General features: G+C 41.9%; 1 protein-coding gene across 4 annotated transcripts in view; it reads right to left on the reverse strand.

The window, feature by feature from the left end:
* The window catches only part of CHPT1 (choline phosphotransferase 1), a 41,633-nt gene that overhangs the window by 1,656 nt on the left and 25,174 nt on the right, over nucleotides 1–14,803 (reverse strand). For 2 of the 4 annotated variants that reach the window (XM_075600663.1, XM_075600662.1), the window contains exons 4-8: nucleotides 14,691–14,775; nucleotides 12,339–12,470; nucleotides 3,217–3,375; nucleotides 2,307–2,432; nucleotides 906–1,013 (exon numbers count right to left, since the gene is read on the reverse strand). In XM_075600663.1, coding sequence (XP_075456778.1) covers nucleotides 906–1,013; nucleotides 2,307–2,432; nucleotides 3,217–3,375; nucleotides 12,339–12,470; nucleotides 14,691–14,775 — 610 coding nt within the window. Of the gene's footprint in view, nucleotides 1–839; nucleotides 1,014–2,306; nucleotides 2,433–3,216; nucleotides 3,376–12,338; nucleotides 12,471–14,690; nucleotides 14,776–14,803 lie in introns of all 4 variants that reach the window. The other 2 variants (XM_075600664.1, XM_075600665.1) reach the window with 1 other exon arrangement.

Here is a 14,803-nt window from a genome sequence, read left to right on the forward strand (position 1 = left end):
GCCCATTAATGTGCACAAATAATTAAAATGATTCAATAAAAAGCAAGTCCATCCAGATTCACTTGTATAATGAAAAATTTCCAAAGTTTTAGATACATCATGCCTTAAAATATTTTAAAGTACAAGAAACGATTAAATGGTAACATTTAATTGATTTAGTAATAATTGGCACAGTTTGAATTCTATTTTTTAGAAATTGCATAAGCAGCATGAGTTACTTATACTTTTTAGGCACTGCACTTACGCTGTATATATGGTTGGTACTATGTACAGATGTAACAGTTGTCATTACTCCCGTTAGCGCAGGTGAAATTGGGTCGTTTCCCACACTCGCACTTGGGCTTGGGCTTCTTACAACAATTGATCTTTTCATGCTCGTGTTGTGTACTGTATGTCCGGCTGTTACACGCTAGCGGGAGTAATAAAGTCTGTATATTTAAACACAAAAGTTGTGCCACCAGAAAACCCAATGGAAAAAAAAATTACAGCACTTAATTAGTAAAGTTCTGCCTAATCATTTTGAGAAGGAGTATAAAAATCAACTATATTTTTACTTCATTTTCTTCAGAAATTGGATTTAATCCATTGAAAAACATACTAGATTACCAACTCTTTAATAAAAGTTCATGGCAGAGCTTTCAGGAAAGAAAAATGCAGTTCCCCTTTTTTAATGAATACTTAAAAATGTAATTTACTCAAAAATAGAATCTGATGGACTTGCTAAGTTTTCATTAGGTTTTGTAGAATTAAAAGCGCATTGATTGTCATTTATTAGACACTCATTGGTTTTACTTTCCTTTATTTTCTTGAGTGGGATATGGATATGGTTTATTAATTACCTCCCCTCCCTGTTTCTTCTCCTCCTTTTGGGCTACTAGTCAGTCAGTATGGTTTTGACTTTGAACCTGCTCAGTAGCTTGATTAGAGATTCTGAAGACAGGTATTCGAAGATGTACTGCAATTTGCATACAAACACCTATGCAGTATCTCAGCAATTCAAACAAAGAAACAACCTGCAAAAAAAAAAAAAAAAAGTAAGTTAGACAAACTCAAAAAAAAATTTTTTTTTTAATTTGGATTCTTTTTCCTTATGTCCGCAAATCAGCAGCTGATTTATTATGTGACTATATATTAAAAATAAATAAATGAACCACCGTAGTAAAACTATGTTAGAAATGTGTTCAGTACCACTAGCCACACGTTATTTCTATACTTCCACACATGCTGCAAAGCACAGTGCTGGCTAGTTAATTATTATTTATATCAATATCTTTCCAAAACAAAGTTTCTAAAGGATTTCCCTGTTCAATCAAGATCAAATTGGGAAGGGGGGGGGGGGGGGGGAAAGACTGTCAGATTGCAAAACTTTCTTCCTAAATCTAGATTGTGTTTAATAAAAACACTTGATATGCACATATCCAATCTAGTTGAATGTGTCTGAATGTGTCTGAATCTGTTATGGCATGTCTCAAATATTGCCTTGTAAGCTGTAGTCACTTACAAGTCCAAAAACTGTCACATTTATTTCAGTAGCCAATGTTCAACCATCTACATCCAATCTCCTTATATCTCATTACATTACATTCATTTGGAAGAAAGAGGTTTTGCGTTTCAAAAACCCTCTATAATTAATGGTAAGAGGTAACTTCCCTATTATACCATATAAAATAGTGAAGTGTAGGTACACGGAGGCTCATATTTACCCAGCAGTGCTACCCATAGGACACTTTTTGGTGTTGAAAGACACTTTAAAGCCCTTTCACTTGAATGGGCAATATGGCGTCTTCTGGCGCTGGAAGGCATCTTGGGGAATAGCACTGCTTAGTATAGGTGGATCTGCATGTTTACAGTACTCAATGTCCTCTTAAAATTGAGCCCGACAGTACTAAATGGTAGAAAGGGGAAGCACACAACGGGTGATGACTTTCTGTTAGTCACAAGAATATTTAGAGGTTTCTGTCTGGGTTATTCATGAGGTGTTAAGTATTTTTTTTCTAATGTAACCCTTTTTTGGCCATGGGGAATTTAAACTCAATGGACAAGATGTTTGCTATGCAGTTCACTGCCACATCAGTCCCACCAAGTATCCCAAGAACAAGTTTTTGTAAATCAACTCCCTTGTAAATTATGACGAGGTACATGAAGTATCATGATATGATTAGGCAAGTGAAACACGGTACATTGTGCATATCTTTATGGATAATGTCAACACAGCGGCAGAAAATGTTTTCTTAAGCTTATTCGCAACGAGGAAACATGCATGCATTGGTTACCATGGATATTTAGTTATCCTAGGGAATCCTTACCATTGCCAACCATAGAACGATGTATTCATCAATGAAACTGTTGAAATACTGATTGAGAAACAAGAGACCTGGTCCAATGAACGCAGCATCTTGAAGGTAGAGTTTACTTTTGGTCATATGAGCCACCTATAAAACACATGAAGAGTTTCATATGTAAATACGGATTAGAAACAAACAGTCAGAAGGGAATTGCTGGTGACTGCATCTAAAAACATAGAAGTTGGTGAACAATATCAATAAAATGGGAAACGGCCTAATCCGTTCTGGAGGGTGGGTCACTGAAGGTGTAATCAAGAAGCCAAATACATTGAGGCCCACAGTGTTCTGGTTGCTACAGTGCTTTATTTTTCACTACCTTACCGCAAATATTGCTTTTAAAAGAAGTTCTAACTGGAGAGGTTTTAATATTTAAACTGGAGCAAAAACTCCAATATCAACAAACCGCTTCAATGAAATATTCATAGTGCGGGGAGTTGTGTAAATGGCAAGCCATCTACCATCTGGCGTTCAGTGTGGGCTTGGATATACAGTAAGTAGCTCTGCTGTATCACTTTTTTGTATTTCGAAACAAACGGGTCTGAGATGGGACAGAAACGATGATCTTTTGAAAATAAATGGTTTCACCTTTAAACACAAGCCCATTGGGGTGCTTTACTTCATAACAATTCTCCAACCTTGTTGGATCGATGAGCATTCGTGGCAGGATTACCAACAGGATTTGTGAGCACCCCCTTTCCCTTCAAGCCTCACAGACATGATTGATGAATTTTTGACGAAACAAACTATAAAACTTATGTTTGGTAATCAGTATGTAAAATGAATCATTTTTCAATGAGTCAACTCATTACCTGTTGCACTTAAAAACCAATACATAAACTATATCAGTGTTGAGGGAAAGTAACATACTTACCACTAGCTTGTTAGTGATTTTGGCACTCACAAATCCGAATGTTAACGTATAAAGACATGGGTGCCGTTGAAATAGATCAGTTGTTGATTTTTTGTAGATCATTAATGCCAAAGTCAGAACTAGTCCAATATGCAGGCCAGGAGATAGCACACTGGTCCCCTGTAAGAAAAAGAGACTATACGGTTTTTAATCATTCCAAGATATGCAAGTTAAATCTACATTGGTTCGTCCTTAAAGGGGCATTGGCTCTTGCCCATTTTTTCCCCTCTAATAAATGTAGTAGTTCTGTACAATTATCTAAGCTGCAGATCGATCCACCAAGATCCTGCTTTCCAGGGTTCATAATATGGTTGTCTATTTCAAAAGAGGTGGTATTTCAAATGTGGTGTCCTAGATGGTTGCTATAGCAACCTAAAAAAAAGTCTTACTATAAGGAAACTTAAAAAAAAAAAAAAGAGAGAGAGAGAGAGAGAGGGGGGGGGGGGGGTCTGAGGTGGTTGCAGAAAGTTCCATCTAATACTACACAACAGGTTTATTTAAAAAAAAAAAAAGCACATAGGATTTTGAATGGAAGGAAGGATTGTTTAAGGCTTCCACAATGTTGCAAATGTAATTTATAACCAACCGTGTAATGTTAAAGACAGCTACTGACCAATGCCTCATCTCTGCACAATGCATTAAAAAAATCTGAACAGGTCACATTTATTTTTAGGTAGTTGTGTGTACTTTTATGCATGTGTAGGTCTTTTTTGTAGCTATTTGTACACAACTAGTTGTGAGCACAGCATTGAGTGGAGATGGAAGAAGCTTTGTGAGAAATTCCTGAGTTAGTTTAATTTTCAGACATTTTACCAGTTGTTTACAACCTTTTTTTTTTGTTGTTTGTTAAGGAACCCGTCATGATAATTTCATGAGATATTAAGTATTTTATTCAAATCTGGTGCTTCGGGGGTTAATGTGGTTACAGATTGTCTTAAAAATACATGATGTGGTGTTTTATGATACGTCAAGATCCTTCCTGGATCTGTGCTGTACTTCAAAGAGGGTTTAATTGGGGGGGGTACCATCACTGATGGCCTCTTAAAAGTGAAATGTGCGTCGTTCAAAAGGCTATAAACTAGAGCTAGATCCTGGGCTGTCAGCCTCAAAGAAAACTATAACCGTCCTGAATTATTACTTGTGCATCCCAGAGAGAGGTGACAAAGAGGTCACCACTTAGTTGGAGGACTTTATTAAATATAAGAAATTATAGGCCTGACAGCAATTCATAGTAACAAATGAATATCTGTCACCGTGGCAATTAGACCAATCAAAATCATACCCAATATTCCATGGGTAAGAGGTGCAAAAGACATAACGGTTTCTCCTGGCAAAATAGACGTTAGGTGCAGGTGTGCATGTGGGGTACACAGACATAACCGTGAAGAAGGCATCTGTCTAAGCATTATAGACATTAAGATATGAGGTCTTTCATATATTTAGGCAAACTTTAAAACGTCAAGAAATGTTTTTTTTCTTTTAAGTCGTAAAACGGTCAACCGAGTAGCCGATTTACAACAGGGGTGAGCTTATGATGTTCTCAATGAAGGTAAGTTATAATTAAAAGTGGGGCTATTTATTCTAAGTTAGAATTCAACAGAGGTGTGCTTGGGAACAGACACGTACATATTCATCTTTCTACGCCAGTCACTTCTCTGGGAAAAGCTTATGATGTGCTAAAGTATAGTAATTTCTACTTGTGTTTTATCCTTATTTTAAGAAACTGTTCTGCATTTATTGTAACTGTATGGTCTTGTAATAATATTTTCTGTAACCCAAGCACATAATTATGATAGATATATATATATATATTTTAATTAAAATAAACCTTTAATAAGTAATGCTTTGGGCTCTAAATAAACTGTTGCACGCGCTGTAGAGTGTAAATTATATTTTGGGACACTTTATGATTGCAATCAAGTAAAGATGTTAATAGTAACGCATTAAAAGTACCTTGGACAGGTGAGTTGGCTAGAGTAGCCGTCTGTATTAACCCTGGTTGTATATCTACGTCACGTGCTCACAAGTGTGCTGTTCGTGACAGATGGTATATTGGGACGGATTGAGGGGAGATATTGTTCATTTGAGGGACCTTTGCGAAGGTGAAAAAAGTGGGCCAGCTAGAGTGTTGTGTATTAACCCTTGTCCCGTATGCAGGTCATGTACGTGACAGAACCGTATAATTATATTGTCAAATTCTGCGGATCCCCAACCCTCTCTAATAGCGCATCTGAGATCAGATGCATTGTAAATTCGTCTGTATTTCGTATAATATTCAAATTACCTGAAAATTGCAGGAAACCCTTTAAGGATGCCTGGGGCACCCAAGGATTCCTAGGAACCCCTATTGAAAAACACTGCATTATACGGATACTATTCGCAGTGTTCATGGCTACCTAAACGTTTACTTTATTTTAATAATTGTGTGGTGAACAATAGCAGTGGATGTAGTCCAATACGTGGGAGAGAAGAAAACAAGAAACACCAATGGCGCAATATCGTCACACTAGTAGGTATGTCGTCTGTGAATTCACCTTACTCACATGTAATTGAATTAAATAAGCATATCCCAAACTGTGGGTCAATCTGTAAACAATCTGCACTATTGTGTTTTTCTCGGCTTTCCCCGGAGATCAATTGCCGTTTACAGATTGACCCACAGTTTTCCACAGTATGTGATATGCTTATTTAATCCAAATACATGCGAGTAAACACTTCAGATGAATTCGCAGACCACATACCTAGTGTGACGATATTGCGCCATTGGTTTTTCTTGTTTTCTTCTCTCCCACAGATTGGACTAAATCCACTGCTCCCCTAAAACTTTGAGATTGTACATGTGTTTGGGAACAAGAAGATGGTTTCTTTTTTGGGTTTGAATCAGGGTTTTTTTTTTTGGTCTATTCACAGTGCCTCGTCGACTTTCATAGTCACAGATTGTATACATTTATTCAGTGTCTATTAGTGTGCCATTGCACGATAGATACATCTATCTATAGATATCTATAGATATATCTATATACATGTTTCTAATGTAGGAAGCATTTTCAAAGTGACAGCCCCCTTCTGATAGGCTCTGGCTCTTGAGCCCCACCCTCTCTCTAGCAGTGAACCAATTGTATCTAGTAACTGCCCAGTCAATCATATTCCTCGAACTACATTGCCCAAAATGCTGTGTAAGAACTGAATGAAATAACCCGGAGCAAGCGATCGATTATAGGAGAACGGATCGATCTGCAGCTTAGCTAATCACTTGTCCGTGTGCAGATTGTATTGATGCACATATTGAATGGGAAAAATATTTGTAGCCCTGTGTAATTTGGGGGTTACATGCCTCTCTCCTCCTGTGCAATAATCCCTGTTAAAAGGGCAGGTTTGCCAGGAGTAATCATGAGGTTTGCCCTCATCCCCTGTGATGTGTATTGTGTAGTGAAGGAAGTAACATCATGCTCTGTGTCCAATAACAGTGACACAGGGGTGGTGCCTACTGGATCTATATAGTATGCATCACTTCCTGAATTTAGTGTGTGTGTGTGTGTGTGTGTGTGTGTGTGTGTGTGTGTGTGTCTCATCCCTCTTGAATGAGACTGTCTGACCCAACACAGTGCCAGGGCTCTGGCAAGGATTGTGGCCCTCCCCTAGGGGAGAGGTGGGCAGACTATTCCCCTTACTCTATTAGAGAGTAAGGGAAGAGCAAGGACAGCTTCTAGGGCCCTGACTAGGAGTGGTGTCCAGGTACTTCCTTGAGGTGGGCAACCTTTATGATGAGCGGTTAGAGACCGGCCGCAATGATGAACAGTCTGCCACTAAAGATGACAATAAAGAATGTCCAATTTGAAAGAACCTTCTTGCCTGAGCGTGGAGTCATTCAGGGAGAAGCTGCACCCAGAGGTTCTCTTTCAGAGACTCCTCCCTGCTGTCGTGGGAACCTGGAAGAGGTGGAGGCGCTGTACCAGAAGTGAGTAGTTTTCAGCATTACTTCACGAGCCAGTCCTGATGTACTTCCCCATATCACCGCGGAAGACTCAGGAGTTCTGTAAGCCAGCAGGTGCAACACACTATAGTACATGTAACATGGGGCAGTTTCCTCACGTAAGGGGCCAATATGAGATTGGGGGGAGGGAGGGAAAAACACTGTTACATTTTTGGAGGCGCTGCTGAGATCATCAGGACAGGCTTTAGCTAGGCGAACTGAGGAAAGGAACATGTATGCTACCAGGAAAGTGCTGCGGAATGGAAGGGAGCATAGGGGTAGGATGTCTACTCGCAAAGCACACCCTAGGGCCCTGTATGGTGTAAAGTAGATCTGGAGACAGGGCTATTGCTGTTCTAATCACCTTGAGGAAGCTAGTCATAGGATGCCTTAGGGGGTAGCCTGGTTAACGCGGGTCAGGAACTCCTGGGAGGGTCTGCGCTAGGTGTAGCCAACAGTAGGTGACGCCCTAAGTATTGCATGGGGAAGCCCAGAGTACTTCTAGCCAGTAACCAGACTACTAACCACAGAGCACGTATACTGGACTGATATCGTTTTCAGCATACACCAGAAAGAGTTTAGCTTAGCCTGAGGTAGTGCAACACAACTGAGTAAGACACACTTGAGATACATGTAGAGGTGCACTGGCATACTTTATTGCATCAAAATGGCGACTGCCCAGCAGAGGAGCACCATGTGCGATTGCAAAGAAAAAGTAAAGATGGCGACTATAAGTGATGAGGTCCTGCGCGGTGCGGAGAGTCCAAAATGGCTGTTCACGCCAGAGATGGGAAGCGCACGTGCTGTGTGGACAGCAGAGGAACCGTGTGTGGAGACGCCTATACTGAGTAGGCTGTGGAGCGGTGCGAAAGCTGTAGCCGTGCCTTTATTGTCCTGCCTGAATTCCCAGGGTGTAACCCTGGAGGATAGCTGTGAGGACATTGCAATTATGCGTGAGAAGGCTGATGGAGTATCTGATTGCCAGGCGGTGATTACTACTCAAGTCACAACTGCTGTTAGTCGGTATTGCAGAGCGATCCAAAATGGCGGCTCCCGCTTCCCTGGGAGACCGCGTGGGCTGTGTGCAGAAAATGATTTTGCAGGAACCTGGCCGGGAGTGGCGCGAAAAAGAGAACCCCACCCTGATTGGGGAAGTGGCGCGAAAGCCGTGGCCGCGTCCTCCTGGGATGTGACAGGCTCAGAGCCGATTCTGGTTCATGACGTGAAGCTGTGGGACCCTCCTCTAATCTCCACCAGAGGGAGGGGTCCCTGCATCTGCCAATGGAAGACTGAACTGACTGAGGGAGGAGCCGGATGTGCGCTTCCTGTCCCTCAGTTGCGAAGAGCTGGTGAGCAAGAGAGACTGTTGTGCCGTGTGTTTCCCTTAACCAGTGCAACTACTAGCTGTGCCATGGCGGACTTTGACATACACCCCTACCAACTTCCAGGAGGCTTCCTGGTAGTGAAGACGGGTGATCGAGAGATTCTACGGTGTCTATGTATGCAGTGTAGGCTACCGGGCAGAGAAGCCAGCACCACGGCGAGATGCCCTCAATGCGGCATCCATTACTTGTGGGCCGTGCAGCCGTTCGTGCCTGGGCACGCGGAGGCGGGAGGAGATACAGCCATGCTGACGGCTGGGGCTTTGCCAAAAATCAAGAAAGAGGAAGTTGATCCCGGAGAATGGGGATCGCTGTTAATGATGGTGCCCAAGAAGGATGGCGCTGAGGCCTGGACAGCAGCGAGAACCTGGAACCTCGCTGTCGGTCCCCTGCGGAGGTACCCTTACCGTCCTCGGCATCCGCCTCGTCGGACGATGAGAACGGAAGCCGTGCATCGGTGGTGATGCGCCTACCGGCGGGCCACTACAGCAGTGCTGAAAAGAAGGAAGCGCTACTTACCAGTGATCTCGAGCTGTTGAGTATAGAAATTCCCCGACAGCCCGCGTTGGTGCGACCGGAGCAGCGGAAGACTCCCACGGCCGTGGCGACTCCCAGCGTGTCGGAAGAAGAGGATCCCATCGCAAGCCAGTGGAGTGGTGAGATACCCTCTTACCTCCCACAGGCTCCGATGGAGGCGGCCGAAGAGAAAGGCCCGACCAAGGCCCAAGTGGAGCTGAGGGGTGACGTCGAATATCCGGCGCTGGACGTCGAGATGGAGGAGGAAATTCAGGTGGGGTCCCCACCCAAGATGGCGCGCCCTCACGAGGGAATGATAACGTCACTTCCTGTGGCCACAGCGGAGCCGACCGGGAGCATCCGTTATCGCAGCTGATCAGTACCAGTCTGTCCCAGGAAGAAATGGACAGGTATCGACAAGCGGTGAAGAATCGAGGCAACAAGAAGAGTGGTGAGCCTGCTCTGCCCAACGTCACAACGGATCGCAGCATAGCCAAGCTGTTAATTATGATACCACAACGTAAGAACACTTCCCCATTCCCTTTGCCCAAGGCCACTGCCCCTATCCCTGCCCCTGTCATGTCTCCCTCGGGGTCCCGATCGAGCCAAGGGTGGTCTGGAGAGTCATGGGACACATCGGAGGAACGGCCTGGGTCGGCCATGGACTGGGGGGACTGTTTTACGTCGGATGAGGGGTCGGGGAGGGAAGTAATACCTGCAGAGACAACCCCGAAAATGAATCCCACAAATTATACCCATATTGTAAGGGGAAGGCCAAAACGTTATGGGACTGCCACCCGTTCAAATACTACATCTGGTGTCTCTTCTGTTGGAGAGACCGAGGACTCTGAGACTGCATTAGTAGTAAAGAAGCAGTCCTCGGAGCATAGTACCAAGTGGTGGGCTCCGTTGTATGAGGGGTATTCTGAGTGGTTAGACCGCACCAGATTTATATTAATGCGGGGAGATGTAGTTGACCACTGGTGGGATGTGGAAGAATACTCAGCTGAGGAAAGCCACGAGGAGTTAGTGAGGAGGTGTGATGAAATCCAGAAGGGAATAGTCATCCCAAAGGGAATAGTCATCCCAAAGGGGTCCTCTATACTATATGATCTCATTGCCCCTGAAGAAACACTGTCATGGGTCCTACCAGGCAAAGCAGGGAATAAGAAGCTAGTGAGGATAAGCAGGTCTGAGAGGGCCATAGTAGCGAGATATAAGAAATCTCATTGATTGGAGTATCCTTATGTTCCCAAGCCTCTAATACAGGAGATAGAGGACAATCGGGGTACCTGGCTAAGGGAAGCAGTGGAGGACTACCTCAAGTCCAAGTCTAGTTACTCTGAACACAGAACAGAGGCTAGGATATGTTATTTGATGAGGATTTGGAGTGTTGGGCGCAATATTTACATGCATAAAATGGAGTATAGACCAGAAAATGGGCCGCCTAGATCATACAGTATTACAATTATTGATCACAACGGACGAGAGGTAAAGAACCCTGACCCCAGACATTACTATTGAGGTTTGGATTCTACTAGGGAGTAATCTTAGTAGTAATATGCTGGTTCTGGATACAGTATTGCGGTTATGGTGATTAGGCATTATGTATGATGTGTGCCAATGTATTTTTGTATTGATATATTGTTGTTTCTTGTATGTTTTGCAGTTGCCTGTTTGAAGGAAGGCCCCACAAATTTAGGACCAAGTTGGGACCATTGGATCCACCAGAGGGAGATTGTAGCCCTGTGTAATTTTGGGGTTACATGCCTCTCTCCTCCTGTGCAATAATCCCTGTTAAAAGGGCAGGTTTGCCAGGAGTAATCATGAGGTTTGCCCTCATCCCCTGTGATGTGTATTGTGTAGTGAAGGAAGTGACATCATGCTCTGTGTCCAATAACAGTGATACAGGGGTGGTGCCTACTGGAGCTATATAGTATGCATCACTTCCTGAATTTAGTGTGTGTGTGTGTGTGTCTCATCCCACTTGAATGAGACTGTCTGACCCAACACAGTGCCAGGGCTCTGGCAAGGATTGTGGCCCTCCCCTAGGGGAGAGGTGGGCAGACTATTCCCCTTACTCTATTAGAGAGTAAGGGAAGAGCAAGGACAGCTTCTAGGGCCCCGACTAGGAGTGGTGTCCAGGGACTTCCTTGAGGTGGGCAACCTTTATGATGAGCGGCTAGAGACCGGCCGCAATGATGGGCAGTCTGCCACTAAAGATGACAAAGAATGTCCAGTTTGAAAGAACCTTCTTGCCGGAGAGGGAGTCATTCAGGGAGAAGCTGCACCCAGAGGTTCTCTTTCAGAGACTCCTCCCTGCTATCGTGGGGACCTGAAAGAGATGGAGGCGCTGTACCAGAAGTGAGTAGTTCTCAGCATTACCTCACGAGCCAGTCCTGATGTACTTCCCCATATCATCGCGGAAGACTCAGGAGTTCTGTAAGCCAGCAGGTGCACCACACTATAGTACATGTAACATTGGGCAGTTTCCTCACGTAAGGGACCAATATGAGATTGCGGGGGGGAGGGGAAACACCGTCACACACACACATATTTTAAAAATGGCAGCTTGAACTGCAGCTTTAATATATTTATTATTTAAGCACTGGGAAATGCCAACTGAGACACTTTCTAGGTCATAAGTACTAGCTTGCCAGATCGTCATCATGTGTTCTAGCGGTCCTGTTAGTGTTGTCGGTCTTCAATGTCTGAGCTTTTCTGGATTTGTATTTTTCTACAAAAATATTTTATTTGTCGTCAGGGAAATAAAAAAAATTACATTTTAACTTCCAGCAGGATCTTGGTCTATGATTTTATGTGGTGTTCTGCTGGCCAGTAATATTTAACAAAGACAGTGCTTTCCGTGATAGTGTTTCTCAAATAGTTTTCAGGAATAGATTGGAAGACATTGGCAGCAGTAAGTGAAAGTCACGAGCTGAAATTAATAAGAGGCAACGTGACACCTCAGACAACTGGAAGTGTGTACAACATTCAATATTGCTTTAAGCTGCTGCATGTGAATTGTAATTAGGTAATCAGGATACTAATGATTTTTTTTTACTTTTTTTATATAGCTCAAGAATCATAGTGGCAATGTAACATTTTAGGCAACTTACTTTATGTGCTTCAGGGACAAAACATCAGAGTGGTTAAATATGCAAATGCATTTCTAAAGGTCAACAATGCAAGATTTATATTAGCATACTTACTGCTACAGTAGATCCATTCTTGCCCACTCCACCACTGAGAATGGCCCGAAAATAGTTGGTACAGGATGAAATTGCTCCTCCCACTATTCCAATAATAGGCAAGGTTTTCAGAGGTAATCCAGTCATAGGGATCTTCAAATAAAAATCGGTGTGTAAATGTTTTATTTCAGTACATTTTTTTTTTTTACTATGATATCTAAATAAAGGCATGGCAATGAATAGCATGAAAAAATAAACTGTTCAAGAAAGCAGATGCTATGTCCACATTTATATAACATGTATGCACTTCAATTTCACATCACAAACTACACTAAAAAGGAGCATGTGTGCAATATAATTACCTTTAGGACTCCTTTTCAGTCTCAAGAAATCTTCCAATTGCAGCAAAGAGTGAAAAAAGAGCAGATGAATGCCCCAACTATAATTGAGAGTTTACACGGAAAAATGAGACTATAAAATACTGGTACTGGCTGTAATCTCAATAGGTGTAGGGCACCGATGAACCCTTGGAACCTATAACAAGGTCTCTCTCTCTCTTCCCCCTTCCCCCCCCCCCCCCCCCAACTTTTAAATCACATGGAATTTAGAGAAAAGAGCAGGGTCAGTGTAACATCCACAATGTGGACAATGTTTACAAGACTACAAGTGATGCAATGTGTACCAGGAACAAAATGTGCTTCTATTGTGAAATAAAAGCTGCACTCACTGGCTACTGCAGTCATTTTATTTCCAGCCAAGCTTACTAGAGTTTAAAGTGCAGTCCGGTAGTTTGAAAAAAAAAAACCCAGCCGTTTCACTGTTTTGCCTGTGATGTCGCTGCGTTGTACCAGGTCAGCAGATAAACACTGGAGCCCCTGTTACTACACTGAGCAATGTCTCCACAAGCCAACACTTTATATGATTGCAAGTGTAATCTTTCACCATAAAAAAAAAAAAAAAGAGTTTAAAATACCAGTTAAAAAAAAAAAAAAATAGCATGAAGCCTTTTTTCGCTTCTCCGTTTTTCTATTTAACCAGGACCCCTGACTGGAGGGGAGGGGGCTGCTTGTCCATCAAGGGTTTACTCAGTTCTAGCCCAACCTATCCCTGTAGTGGGCCAATAAAGATAAGGATGAGGCGAGATGGGAGTTTTTTTTAACCTGTTCAAGTTCCTGTTCAGCACATACTGATATTATAAAAGTACCTAGAGTAAATCCCGTCCCTCATATGTCTCAGCTTACAATGTTTACTATCTTTAGAAAAGTATTTACAAATGCCAATCACAGATTAATATGAAACAGCCATTGCACTGCACCGTTAGTTGCTGATATTAATGCAAAGATCCTGTATAAAAAGGTCCAATTCAAAAAGTGGCAAATAAGAAAATGCTTCCACAAAGGGAATTAGCAAGTTAGTCCTTTCTGCCTCTCGGCTCTATACATGCAGTATATGTTGTTTGACAGTGCACCAAGCTAATAATACGGTTCAGATTGATTAATAGTCAAGCAAAAAACAATAAAAACAAGTATTAGCATTTTCATGATCGTTGGTGTATCTATTGTCTCAACATATACATACATACACATATATATATATATATATATATATACATATATACACTATATATATATATATAGTCATACAATGTTATTGTCCTCCCACATTGTACTACACTTTGGAATATGTTAGTGCCATACAAAAACAATAATAAGCAGTAGCTCTTTCAATTACATATTCACACACACACACACAATTCGATTTAGCTTGTGTACATCAGGAATGTCATTAACATAACTGTGCCAAAGCAACTCCTACAGGATTTATTCAATAATGTGCAATAGCAGTATCGCACTAAATTAATTTAAATGTCTGTTAGCGTACTTTAGCAACTCGTGTTTCATTCATCCACATCAAATGTGAGTTTTGAGTGTCGACTACATTTTAATGTCAAACACACACTTTATCTTTCACTTAATTTTAAGAACTATATTTACATTAATAAATTGGGATTAGTAAAAGCTACCACATACATTAATATGATATTTTTCTTCCAGTAATCCAAAGTGCTGGGTTCCAAGAACCTGATTAACGTGTACAATAAGGCTGTATCCTCAAGCCCAAGATATTGCTGGTTCAAATGGTGCTGCCTGCAGTAGATTACACTGCAGCTATAATGCATTTCTGCATGCTTCTGTATAGTTACATAAACAGCAAGTTGTGACTCGTGACTGTGAAAGAAACCCCAATGTTCTGGTGTGTTTTGTCATAATTAATGCGCAAACATTTCTCCAATTAACTAAAATACCAAGAAAGCAGAAGGCATACATCTACTTTTTCTGTTGAGTGATGATGTTTTAGAATATTACCTCTTACCTCATAGTCCCACAAAGTTGTTCCACCAAATGCAGACATCAAAAAGATTATGGTTATAGAAATCTGAACTTCAGTAACATCGACTCTAAAGAAAAATGTAATTTAGAGTTAGT

Source organism: Ascaphus truei, chromosome 5 (genome assembly GCF_040206685.1).
Source record: "Ascaphus truei isolate aAscTru1 chromosome 5, aAscTru1.hap1, whole genome shotgun sequence".
NCBI classification, from domain to species: domain Eukaryota; kingdom Metazoa; phylum Chordata; class Amphibia; order Anura; family Ascaphidae; genus Ascaphus; species Ascaphus truei.